The sequence below is a fragment of the Schistocerca cancellata genome, chromosome 8, assembly GCF_023864275.1.
Source record: "Schistocerca cancellata isolate TAMUIC-IGC-003103 chromosome 8, iqSchCanc2.1, whole genome shotgun sequence".
In the NCBI taxonomy this organism is placed as follows: Eukaryota; Metazoa; Arthropoda; class Insecta; order Orthoptera; family Acrididae; genus Schistocerca; species Schistocerca cancellata.
The window spans coordinates 17,830,084-17,843,858 of NC_064633.1; the positions used below are offsets into that span (position 1 = coordinate 17,830,084).

At 37.9% G+C, this 13,775-nt stretch overlaps 1 protein-coding gene across 1 annotated transcript in view; it reads left to right on the forward strand.

Moving 5' to 3' along the window:
• Window positions 1–13,775, forward strand: part of LOC126094980 (tubulin polyglutamylase ttll6) — a 274,712-nt gene that overhangs the window by 83,496 nt on the left and 177,441 nt on the right. Inside the window, exon 6 of the mRNA XM_049909635.1 lies at window positions 1,505–1,605. Within this exon, the coding sequence (XP_049765592.1) occupies window positions 1,505–1,605 (101 nt within the window). The remainder of the gene's footprint in view (window positions 1–1,504; window positions 1,606–13,775) is intronic.

A 13,775-nucleotide genomic window follows, 5' to 3' on the forward strand; every position in this document is an offset into this window, starting at 1 on the left:
AACTCAGAATAGGGGTTGTGTAGAGAATATAATACAGATAAATAATGATAATGATACCAAATATCTATGATTTCACATAAAGCTTTCACATTATATTTTTTCCTTCTACTTTTCATTTCTCAAAAAACCATACTCCCAGAGTTATGCAATGTATAGTACTAATACCTTACATTCTTTCTGAGCTCAGTGTGTCACTTGTTACAGAGGGATGCTGACTCAGCTTTTCTGGCTAGCAAATAGGAAGTTGCGATACATTATGAAACAGTGTGTGTGAAGTACTTGCAGTGTCTGGGAATGAGAAATGAATGAACAGTGTAGAACTGATCTTTTGCATAAGTAAATATCTTGTTTGTAAACCAGTACTGTACACTAGAGATAAGCCAAATGAGGTAGCTGCTTTAAGGCCACGGCCGACTATCTGTCCCTCTTTGTCAAACTAGATCTGTTAGTATGTAAATGCTTGTGTATATGAAAAATATCCTTATAAAAGTGATCCACAGGTGAACAACACTACTACATTATTGCATGTCATTGGATTTTCATTGATTTAATCCCCATTGTGATCTAACATGTGTCTGTAACGGTCCATTTGTGTGTATTTTACAGTTGCCATAGATTTAAACTTTGCCTTCTGGCATTTGAAAATAGTTGCATACATTCGGTGGCCAAGGTATCTGGCTTCAGCCTCCATTTCTTCTGTTACAATGCCCATGTCATCCTGGAAAGTTGGAGACGTCAGTGACAAAGTTTCCAACTCTCAGAGGGTTCTGTGGGTCAGTATGAAGATCTTAGGTGGGACATAAGCGGCGTGGAATAATCGCTCGTTGCAGCAAGTGTCACAACATGCCATAATAACAGCATGCCAGTTTGCAAATATGCTGCATATGCCCCAGCGTACAGTTTGTGTTCAAACAAAACAAAAATTCCACATGCAGAAGGTGGGTTGCAAAGCAGAATAAACTAAGAAAGTAAGTTCCTTTTTAAAAGTCGCAGACATCATTTGTTGGATTGAAAGGGTAAAGTATAACAGTATGCATTATGCCAAAGTGATCTGTTACCCCTTGCCATCAACCCATTCATTTTGTTTCAGTGCATTCAATTCATTTCACTTATTTCCATTGTGGCAGGGTAAGCCCTCGTTGTCCACTGATTCCACTGCCAAAGTGCTACTATTCCCAAATTAATTTAGAGTTTATTAGTGACACTGAAAGTTTGAGTCCGACTTCGAGGTGTGCTCAGACATCCTAATTGTTAAAGCGACTGTTCACAGTAAGTAGTAAGTCCATATTTGAGTTTCTGTCTGCCAGAGTTTGTCAATTTTCACTACATATTCATTAAAACGTCTTGTAATTTGTGTATTGGACTGTTTTCAAACTCAATGCTTTGATTTGTTATCTGTCTTCAGATAGACTAAAAGTCAACTTAAAAATATACCACTCATTGCATTTTGTACTACAATTGAACAATATAGTCTAGTCTGTTATATTGATTGTAACCTTTTCAGCCATTTCTGGTGGATGGATTCAAGTTTGATCTCCGACTCTATGTTTTGATTACATCTTGTGATCCGCTTCGAGTATATGTTTACAATGATGGCCTTGTCAGGTAAAATTTCTGAATAATTCAAATATTCCATTGTAGTTTTAATACATCATTTGTAATGTTTCAAGAGATTTTGAAGCTATTGGTTCTGCAAATTGCTGAGCATGCAAAAGCTAGATGTATGCAGAGCTAAGGATTATTTTTTTCAGTGCTTGTCTAAATTATTTTTATTAAAATTAACCTGACTCTTTATTACTTTCATAAATACTGTGTTCTCATTGTTCATGGTCTTAATCATAACACACTGTGTATTACTAATTTATAGTGTGATGTAAGATGATTGCTTTTAAACAGAAAGTTCTACAGAGTGACTCCTGTGCTACAGACAAAAATTTTACAGTGAAAAGTTTGGTGCTGTATCTTATTTCCATTGTAAAGTGACTGCCCATGATTTAATTTCTTCTACTCATTAAAGATTTATATTGAAGAACTATTTTTGATATTCTGGCATCCCTCATTCAATTTATACAGGGTGAATCACATAAAATTTAGACCACAAATATTTCAGAAGTGGAAAATGCTGCTGATGTGTGGTTTTCACAGAATGGATTGGTACTCTGGGACTCACATTGTTAGCCAGTACACAAATTCTAATAAAACTTAGAAAGTGCATTTTGTGAGCAAGCATGGAGTTTTTAAATGGAACAATACCTATTGACATCAGCATACTAAAAATAAGGTAAATTATAATGTCAGTGATATTTGTCACAGGATTCTAATCTGAGTCATTTATGAGATATCTTTCTTTTAAAAGTTCCCACACTGACTATGGGCTGGACAGCCATTGTGTTGGTCCACATGTTCCTTCTAATCTACAGAGAAACGTCTTCAAGTATCCATGGAAGATGGTCTGTTAGGAGGCTGGGACACTTGTGTATGTTCATTGTTCCATCTATCAAACACGGCCAATGAGCTGATTCTTCATTATCACATTTACACTCCATGGGCGCTGATGTGCCACCTGACAAAGCCAAAGCGAATTGTCAGTAGACCAACAATATATGTTTCCGCTATTTACTTGTTCATGATTCTATGATTGAAAAGTATGGCTTCGTCAACTACCAAGATACATGATACATCTGGAGTATCATGTCTTGATGCCCATGTACAAAAGTTAACATGATCCTCATAAGCATTTCAATGTAGCTCCTGATAGAGAGAGAGATGGTAGGGATGGAACCTATGGCGATGGAGAATGCATAAGACACGTGCCTGACACATACCATTTCCTCATGTAGTTGCATGGGAGCTAACATGCAGATCAATGGCAGCTGCAGCAAGAACATTGATTTCCTCTTCTGTCATCACTTATTTCATTCTGTTATATTGTGTTGGTGCTACACTACCACTTTCATGCAAATGGTTGAAGATGTTGATAAATAATTGCCAAGATGGTTGATGTTTACTGGAATATCTTGCTGCATACACTGTAAAAAAATGAACTGCATTCTTTCTACACTCTCCATGCACCATGAGCACATTTGCTTTTTCTGCGTTAATAAGTCCCATTATCCATTCATAACATAATATTTGGACTGTCAGACACCAACTGATTAGCAAGTCGCGGTGCATTCAAAGGACACACAAGCACACCGTTAGCAAACATGACAACATTGAAACTAGCAGCTATGCGGGTTGAACAGCACAAACAAGCGTCAAGTGTGGAGCTTTTCAAAGTACAATATGTCATAAATTACACACTAGAGTCCTGTGACAAACACCACTGACATTCTAATTTACCCCACTTTTAGTTTTTTAATGTCAATTGGCGTTGTTCCATTTAAAAATCTGTATGTTTGCTCTAAAAATACACTTTCTAGGTATTACTACAATCTAGTTATTGGCTAACAATCCATTCTGTAAAAACTGCACATCAATAGCACTTTGCATTTCCAGAATATTTGCAACTGCTAAGATGCACTGTAAGTTTTTTTTTCCACTGAAAATTGCCAAATTTGTAGCTCTCCATACAGCTGGAGGAATGTATACCCCTATCGAAGCTGTAGCAGGCTGCGCATGTGCAACAGGGCAGGGGCATATCCTTAATTGACAGTGCGCCAGTAAACAGGTAACACAACCTGGCATGGCTGTGATTTGTAAAGTGAAGTTCAGTTGCTGATTATAGCTTCTCTGAAACAATTGTCTGCAGTTACTCTTCACTCAAATTTGCTGCTCATTTAGTATCCATAATAATTACCACTTATGTTTAAGGTATCATAAGTGTTATCAATGGAGATAGAACTGAATTAATATACATTGTGTTTAATAATCTCTCTGTTAACTGTGTAAGTGGAAGAAAGGCTTTCACAAAGTAGTAAATATGCATCAAAATGAAACATGTAAAAGTGTGGAAGGAATGAAAATTGCTGATTCAAAAGCTTCTTTAAACTGGTTAAGCAGATTCAAGGAACCATACAGTATAGAAACTCACAAAATTATGGAGTTTACTTTAAATAAATGTTTAGAGGAGATGCCATTAATTCATAGTTGGTGTGAAGAAAAAACTTGCTGTTATACCCACACTGCTTTGTTTAAAGCCAATCAGTCAGGTTTCATAAAAGATCTGTGAGTAAATCACACTTTATCATTTCAAGATGAAGATAGTCTGTCGTGCAATCAATTAATGCTATGACACATTAGTATACAGCAGTGCAGTGATAAAACGAGTGGATAAATGTTTCAACAGTTAATAACTGTCTGTGGGGTATGCAAGCCAAATTAGGACCAAAATTTAAAAAAGGTCTGGTTAGTGGCACATATATTTATAATCAGCATATCAGAATCTGGAAGAATAACAAAGAATAATTTTTTATGTTTCATTCACAATGATTTCTTGCTTTTTCCATTGCTTTTGTTGGACACATGTCCTGGAGATAAATACACCTCTCTCTTTGAGAAGGATGAAAAGACTATTGACATATTTCAGATGCCACCTGGAACAATCAGTGTGACTTAGCCTCTTGATAAAGAATTTTTTCAACTATGAAAAGTATTTTTAAATCAAACAATGGAGACACTAGGTATCAATATCAACAATGTAGGAATAGATAGATGCCTACCTACTGTAAAGAAGACATATAAGGTTGCAGAAAGACAAGATTAAAAGACACTCACATGTATCTTTCAGCCACAGCCTTTGTATGCGCACACAGACACACACACACATACACACACACACACACACACACACACACACACACACACACACACACACACACACAGAAGCAAGCACACCTCACACACATGTGACCGCCAACTCCAGCATCTCGGGACGGAGTTTTCATTGGCAAGTTTTACAGATTTCATTAAACATGCCTGGTAAACAGCAATAGTCTGGGCCATTTCTTACTACACGTAAGTTCTGTCTAAATACAACTAACGATTACTGTGAAGTGTCTAGATGAATTAAGTTTTCTTTCCTCAGGTGTTCCTGGTGTAAGGAAAATGTTAGTTTTCTTTATTCAAATGACACTTCACTTTACTGTAATGAGATGGGAAATAAAAGAAAGAAACTATTTCATTATCAGTAAAATATAGATTGTTCAAAAATTATCAGAAGAACTGTGCTACAGGAATTGTTATAAAATAATGTATGTCTAACAAATATTTCATTTCAACAAATCCTGGTTGATGAAAGTTGCCTTTAATGTAACATCAAACATTGCCTTGATTTCTTATCCTCTGCTAGTCGCATTTGTAAGGACCACATCGGCAGTAGTTTAGCTGTCAATATGAACTGCTTCTTATTCAAAAAATTAATAATATGTGACTTTTTTGTGTGGTTTATGTGCTTCACATTTACACATGTCACTATGGATATTTGTGCAATGTGGCACCAGGCTCAGTCATGACTGATCATGCACTAAGCGGGAGAGGACTGTACAAACCATTCTCATAATCGCTTCTTCTTGTGGGAAAAATTAGTAATTTCAACAATTAAAAAAAAAAGATACTTGCAGTTCACCTAAGCAGCTAAAATTTTGACAGTGCATTTCTTTCATTGTATTCTCCATATGTAAAAAATTTCAGGGTGGGTTTCAACATGTCAGACTGGGCCATTCCCTTGTCAGATGGTTAATATTATTGTGCAGTACTCAGTATTGCACAAGAAATGTTGAGTGTGTGAGGGCTCCTGTAGTTTCATTTTCTGTTGCCATTGCCAATTCATTCCTTCCTTCAGGCAATAGTTCTGATGTCCATATTGCGTAGTGAGTGAACAACTTGCTGCAAGTTGAGGGTGTCACTTCAGTTTTATGATCAGTGTGCTCTCTAGATACCTTATTGAGCATAACTGAGATTTATTTTTAAGATGGAATGTCCAAAGTTAGAAATTATTCTTGATAATGTTAGACAGATGGTAGTTACAAGAGGCCAGCAACTGTGATGCAGAACTTGTAAAAAATTAACAGTATGTATTGGTCTGTTTGCAGAGTCACAGAATCTCCCTCATGAATAAAATAATGATCTCACTGAAACAAGGCCATTAAGGACAAAACGTAGTTATCCACTCACACTAACTACACAACATGTTATATAAGAAAGTCAGGGTCAGTCCTCTACTCCTCTGTGAGCATTATGCTCAAGTGAATGTGTTCTTTTGTAACATTCCTCTGACTGTTGTGAGGTGACAGTTCTGTATCTATACTGTCTGGGGCAACTCTGTTAACAATAAATGAATATGAGTTTCCAGTATATGTAAATATGAACGAGTAATATACACTGAAGTATGATGATAATTGGGTAGACAGTCTCTGTGAATGAAATCATTTCTGCTTTTGGCTGTGAAAACATTTTTTATTGCAAATAATGTTTTAACAGCCAAAAATAGAAATGATCTCATCTAAAAATCTTCACTTAGGTGACAAAAGTCATGGGATACCTCCTAACATCATGTCAGGTCTCCTGTTGCCCTGTGTAGTGTAGCAACTCAACATGGCATGGACTCACCAAGTCTTTGGAAGACCTCTGGAGAAATATTGAGCCATGCTGCCTACATAGCTGTCCATAGTTGAGAATGTGTTGGAGGGGCAGGATTTTGTGCACAGATTGAGCTCTCGGTTATGTCCCATAAATGTTCAACTGGATGTCGGGTGATCATTGTGGCCAAACCCTTTGATCAAATTGCCCAAAATGTTCTTCAAACCAATCACGAACTGTAGTGGCCCATTGACATGGTGCATTTACATCTGAAAAAATTCCATTGTTGTTTGGAACATGATGCCCATGAAGTGGAGGAAATGGTCTCCAAGTAGCTGAACATCCAGAGGATACAATCCATCCCATGTTAAAACAGCCTACATCATTATGGAGTCACCACCAACTTGCATAATGCCTTATTGACAATTTGGGTCCATGGCTTGATGGGGTCTGCATCACACTCAGACGCTACTATCAACTCTTACCATCTGAAATCAGGACTCATGTGGCCAGGCTACAGTTTTTCAGTTGTCTGTGGTCCATCTGATATGGTCACAGTGCAAGGAGAAGGGCTGCAGCTGATGTCGTGCTGTTAGCAAAGGCCTTCATGTCAGTCGTCTGCTGCGATAGCCCATTAATGCCAAATTTTGCCTCCCTGTCCTTACAGTTTCATTTGTTGTACATCCCCAATTTGATTTCTGTGGTTATTTCACACAGTGTTGCTTGTCTGTTAGCACTGAAACCTCTAAGCAAACACTGCCACTATCGGTCATTAAATGAAGGCCATTGGTGAGAGATAATGTTTGAAATGTGGTAGTCTTGCACACTATTGACACTGCGGATTGCAGAATATTGAATTCCCTAACAATTTCCAAAATAGATGTCCCATGCATCTAGCTCCACCTACCTGCCGTGATTGAAACTACTTGGAGAAGCTTAATGCACTTCACTACTTCATATAACATTTCTCAAACTGCAGGCTCTTGTGTAATGTACTTTCTTACATCACATTTGTTTTTGAAGACCAGTTGTTTTTTATTAGCGATATCGGCTAACATATTCAAGTGTAAGTGCAGTCTCTCAATGAATAGGTCATTTTTGAAAAACTCAGTTGATTTTTCCAAATTTGTTTCACTTCTGTTTACTAAAAGCAAGCACTCTTGTTCAACTGCAATGACCTGTGTGAGTCCAGTTGAAGCAAACCACTCAGTAATGCAAGATTGCACTGTATCACAAATTCAATGTAAATAGCTTTGTAGTATTCTTTTGGGGTTTGGAAAGTGTGTGGTGAGCTGGCTTTGCTGTTTTCATACTTTTTTGGTATACTTTGATTCCGAGGAAGCGAAGGATCATCAACTTGTGAAGATTTTTCTCTTAAACACAATTCCCAAAAGTGTTCAGAACTATCATGGCTTCCATTCAATATACGAATCAAGCCCTCTTATATTTTTTCCAGATCAGCAACACTTAGATGAGGGCATTGAATTTTTTCATTGACATCCTCTACTGGGTTCATTGCATCACAATAAAGACATAAAAAGAAATAAGTTTCAATAAAGTTACAATGAAATGAATACCCCTAGCTGCATACAGGCATTGATATACGTCAACGGGGACAGTTGAAAATGTGTGCTCTATCCATCTGGGCCACCAAGGACGCAGAGGATAGTGCGACTGCAGGGACTTATCTCTGGCAAGATGGCATAAACTGTCTACAACTGCCAAGTTTAAACTGTGAGCAGTGCAGCGCACACAACTTGCTTTTGTTTGTATATCCAAAACTAACTTTTTTAGTCCTTTGAACTTACTTCTCATATTCAAGGCACCATCATAGCACTGTCCTCTCACGTTATCCATTGACAAATCAAGATGAGCAAAAATGTCTTTTAAAATACTAAACAGAGTGTGATGTACTGCAGTGGCACTCACCTGAAGATGGCCAGAAGACTATGCGCCAAAATATCGTGTCAGGACGTTACTGATATCCGGCAGTTCTCCCGTGTTTTTATGGAATTACTAAACAGAGTTTTTGATTCAGTGTTGGGAGTCTCATATAAGCCAATAAAGTCTGTGTTGATAATTAAGGAATGATCGACAGTTTGAATACAAAATGACTTTTGTTTGTGAATCAAAGAATCACATGTTTCATCAATCATAATAGAAAAATTGAAGCCAATACCTTTCTCACATCCACTTATACCCCGAATGCCCTAACCAATCTTTAAACTCTGGTATGTCATTCTTTCAGAGTTCCAACAATTGAAAAAAATTTGAGTTTAGATCTTTGCGCCCTCTAATGGCTAGTCCTTGTCAGCATAGGAATTGCAAGGTAGTAAAAATTGTCTCAAGAGGTAAACGTCTTTTCGTCATATCAGTATCTAACTTTTCATTCAGTTGGGAGGCCACACTTCGGTTAGTGATAGAATTTAGTTGCAGAACGCCTTCCTTATGCATAAACATATTTTCACGAAGACAGAATTTTTCCAAAGCCTTTTTCCAGTTATAAAACCCTATGGAAGTAAATGCATCTTTTTTCTTTTTTTTTTTTTTTTTGAAGAAAATTGTAATAGATTTTTAGCATCTGCCTCTTTGCAGGTTTTGCAAAAACTTTTTTGGTAGATGCTTCATATTTTAGGCATGTAAATTTGATCAACCAAGACTTCTGAAATGATCTTCCCTTACGAGATTGTTCAGATTTCGGCTGTGAATGGTTCTCGCCTGAAGACAACAAAGCAATTGATAACACAATAATTGTTGGAGGTTGACTTGCAGTATCATCAACTTCCATGTGCGCCTTTTTGGTAACCAATTTTTCCATTGCAAACTTAATTCACAATACACTAAGAGAGTAAAGTAAATGAGTAAAATATAGTCATATAAAATAGTCCACTAGACACTAAAGTCAGAACACCAAACATGTCTGCAACATGCACTGAATGAAACTATTCACACTGAATGAGTGCGACAGCAGGGTGGGCTTTATATAGCAGCGGCGTTGTAATGTCTCAAAGTGTCAATGCGACGTGAGGCGGAGGGTTCCAGGTGCTTCTGCTCCAGTCCTTTTGATGTCGCCAGACTTTACCCAAAGGTTTGCGCCCTGGGACAAATTCAAACTGTGCCCGCAGCACAGTAACACTATCATGATTCACACCACTCGTTTTCAGTTAACTTGCATACTACCATAATAATTATTTCTTTTAAGACATTATTGAACGTATTTTAAAAGGTAACTATCTTCAAACAATGGAAATAAAAAATTACAACAATTTTGTGATTTTACAAAGTATAATATAACTAATAAATTTCTTAAATTATTTTGGTGGGCACACCCATAGCCCCCCCACCCCCCACCCCCCACTCCAAACGTATTTTTGAGGGGGCTCAGCCCACCTCAGGCCCTATGGAGTCAGCGCCTGTGGCCACTAAGGACTGTGCATTGTCATTTGTCATCTACGTGTCATCAGTCATGGAGACAGTGTGATTCTGTTTTCGTATTAGGAAAGCCTTAATACGAAAGAGCTAGTAGGCATGAGAACACAATGGATCTAGGGTTTAGTGTGCTGATCCATATTAATGGGGAATTGAGCTATTTAAGGGGGTGGGAGGTTGACCCTCAACTCCAATGCCCGTATAGTATATACAAAGGTCACTTTTCAGTTGCATGTGTAACATGTGAATGGACTCGCAGCCTGACTCATAACATTCCAGCCAAGTAAAGATCAAATTTACAGGTGCAGAAAATCACCGTCCTAGCTTGGAATCAAACCAGGGGCCCCATGATTGAGGATCAGCAATATTTACCCCAAGACCATGAGCTGCTGACAAAACCAGTGGATGTTGAATGAAGGAAAGGCATGAAGTTCATGAGCATCCAATAACAGAACAAAAAGAACAGAAAAACTGATTTCCGAAACATAGGTAGAAACTACTGAAAGAAACAGATAACCCACACCTACATGCTTTTCTAACTATAGTTTGCATATTACTTTTCACAGGCATAGTGATTTAATTGTTGAAAGGATAAAATATAAAAATGCAGTAAATGAAGCAGGCAAAAAGGAATACTAATGTCTCAAAAATGAGATTGACAGGAAGTGCAAAATGGCTAAGCAGGGATGGCTAGAGGACAAATGTAACAATGTAGAGGCGTATCTCACTAGGGGTAAGATAGATTCTGCCTACAGGAAAACTGAAGAGACCTTTGGAGAAAAGAGAAACACTTGTATGAATATCAGGAGCTCAGATGGAAACCCAGTTCTAAGCAAAGAAGGGAAAGCATAAAGATGGAAGGAGTATATTGACGGTCTATACAATGGTAATGTACTTGAGGACAGTATTATGGAAATGGAAAAGGACATACATGAAGATGAAATGGAAGATATGATACTGCGTGAAGTGTTTGACAGAGCACTGAAAGACCTAAGTTGAAACAAAGCCCCGGGAGTAGACAACATTCCATTAGAAGTACTAACAGCCTTGGGAGAGCCAGCCCTGACAAAACTCTACCATCTGGTGAGCAAGATGTATGAGACAGGCGAAATACCCTCAGACTTCAAGAAGAATGTAATAATTCCAATCTAAAGAAAACAGGTGTTGACAGATGTGAAAATTACTGAACTATCAGTTTAATACGTCATGTCTGCAAAATGCTAACACGAATTCCTTACAGATGAATGGAAAAACTGGTGGACGCCGACCTCAGGGAAGATCAGTTTGGATTCCGTAGAGATTTTGGAACACATGAGGCAATACTGACCCTACAACTTATATTAGAAGATAGATTAAGGAAAGGCAAACCTACCTAGCATTTGTAGAGATGAACGTGAGCAGTCACTTCTTTTTTATGAAGTTACCGGTTTTGGTCTGTTTTAGACCATCTTCAGACCTCACACCATGCTGGTAGACAGTGGCAGTGAACAAAGCGGGCACTACGAATCCACGAACGGTAACTGCTCCAATTAGTGTTCGTGGAGTCGTAGCACTCGCACCATTCACTGCCACTGTATACCAGCATGGTGTGAGGTCTGGAGATGGTCTAAAATAGACCAAAGCCAGTAACCCCATAAAAAGGGGGTTTCTTGCAGTTGTGACTGTTCACGTTCTTTTTAAGTGTAAAAAAACTGCTGTTCTCCAAGAAAACAATTCTCAAAAATTAAACTTCTCTCAAACGTCAACCAAACAATAACACGAGTTTCAGCAGTGTAAATAAAGTTCACTATCAAATATGGTATGACAATTTCAACACTGATTGCAGGCTACAGTGCATCATTGTTCTACTGCTTTAAAGAAGTCAGTTAACTTTCTTTGGCAGGTCATTTCATGCAATTTCTTTAGTGCATATTATTTTATGCTCATTGCATGCAACAACCCAGTTTGGAGGAGGAGGAGGAGATTAGTGTTTAACGTCCCGTGGACAACGAGGTCATTAGAGACAGAGCGCAAGCTCGGGTGAGGAAAGGATGGGCAAGGAAATTGGCCGTGCCCTTTCACAGGAACCATCCCGGCATTTGCCTGAAGCGATTTAGGGAAATCACGGAAAACCTAAATGAGGATGGCCGGAGACGGGATTGAACCGTCGTCCTCCCGAATGCGAGTCCAGTGTGACCCAGTTTGGTTTTGTTTACTTTGTCGCTCCATCCACGTAATCACTTTATTTGTATTACCCAATATTTCAAATGTACTGGAAGCATCGCCTATACTTTCTTCTTCAGCTTCATCATCCTCATCTACGACTGGTTCACCACTCTAATTTTGAACAGTGTCAATAATTTGATTGTCATCTATGTTTTCCGAAATTGATTCTTTGTTGTTGACAACTACCCAAAAGTGTCCAATATACAATGTCACATACAGATTGCTGTTAAACTCTATGTTACTACAGCATTCACATGTTGCATTTTCTTCGGTGGAACACTTGTTCCATCAAAAACCTAATGGTGATCAGACTGAAGCCTTGCCACACCAGGCCTGCTGAATACACAACACTCTTAAGATAGATTTCAAGAACATTTCCATTTCCTCACATGAATTTTCTGTTGAAGTGAACAGTTCATGACGAATGCTTGTATGATACCCTGATACAGAGGCTGAATTAACGCCATCATGTTTTTTAGCAAAGATAAAGTTTTTTTTCCATCTTCTGATTACAACACATCAGCAGGTGGATGAGCTGGATAGTTATCAAGGATTAGTAGAGCTTCTTCTCTCATCTTAAGTGACTGTAGGTGCTTTTTCACTGATGGAACAAACTCTTTTTGAAACCAGTTGGTGAAAATGTCACATGTCATCCAAGCAGTCATTGAATGCCTCTTAGGGAATTGTAATAATGAGATGTTTACCTGCTTGAAACATCTCAGGCTTTTACATTTATCTATACAAAGAGATTTCAGCTCATGTCTGCTTGATTTATTTGTGGCAAAGAGGAAGGTTATTCTGTCTTTATTCGTATTCGAACCTGTCTTAGTTCCCGATTTTATTTCCCGATTTTGTTGTATCAAGAGTTCTGGTTGGAAGCAATTGATAATAAAGTGCCATTTCATCACAGTTATACACTTGATGATGATTTAAACTTTCATCTACCATTATTTTGTGTAGAATTTTAGGAAATTGTGATGCATATTTACCTTGCTTCTCCTTCAGTGGTCGTTTGGTGAATTCGGTGTCGACATTTCCATCTTGAAAACCATCCATCAGAAACCAGAAAATCTTTGTTGCCATGCAAATAAAACTGAAAATTTTCAGCTTGGCACCCACATATAAAGGCATTTGTCAAGTTCACTGTCTTTTCCTAGTTTTGGCTTTTTTCTGCCCATTCCCACATTACTTTCAACAGTATTTACAAAACTTTTAAGTTTATTCTCTTCCTTCACTCATTCCCTGATGATTCCTTCAGGTATATGACACTCATGTGTTAAACTTGCTTTAGTTTCACCATTCTTCTCACAGTCAATAATTTTTAGTTTATCACTCACAGAATATGCTTTCCATTTCTGTGACATCGTAACAAGCTCACAGAAAGCTAGGCAATGAATGAATACTTTATGAACAAATGATGGTTGTGCATTTTTTGATTATTCCCAAATACCTTGTTGACTGCATCAGTGTTAACCGTGAGATGTGTATTCAAAGCTTCTGGCAAGCAACAATCCTAATATGTTGTTAAGACAAATTAAAAGTTGAGTTTAATTACATCCATCTGTTCTGATTACTGTTTAGAGAGCTTAGAGTCGTAGTAGTAAATTATACTGCAGAAAGGC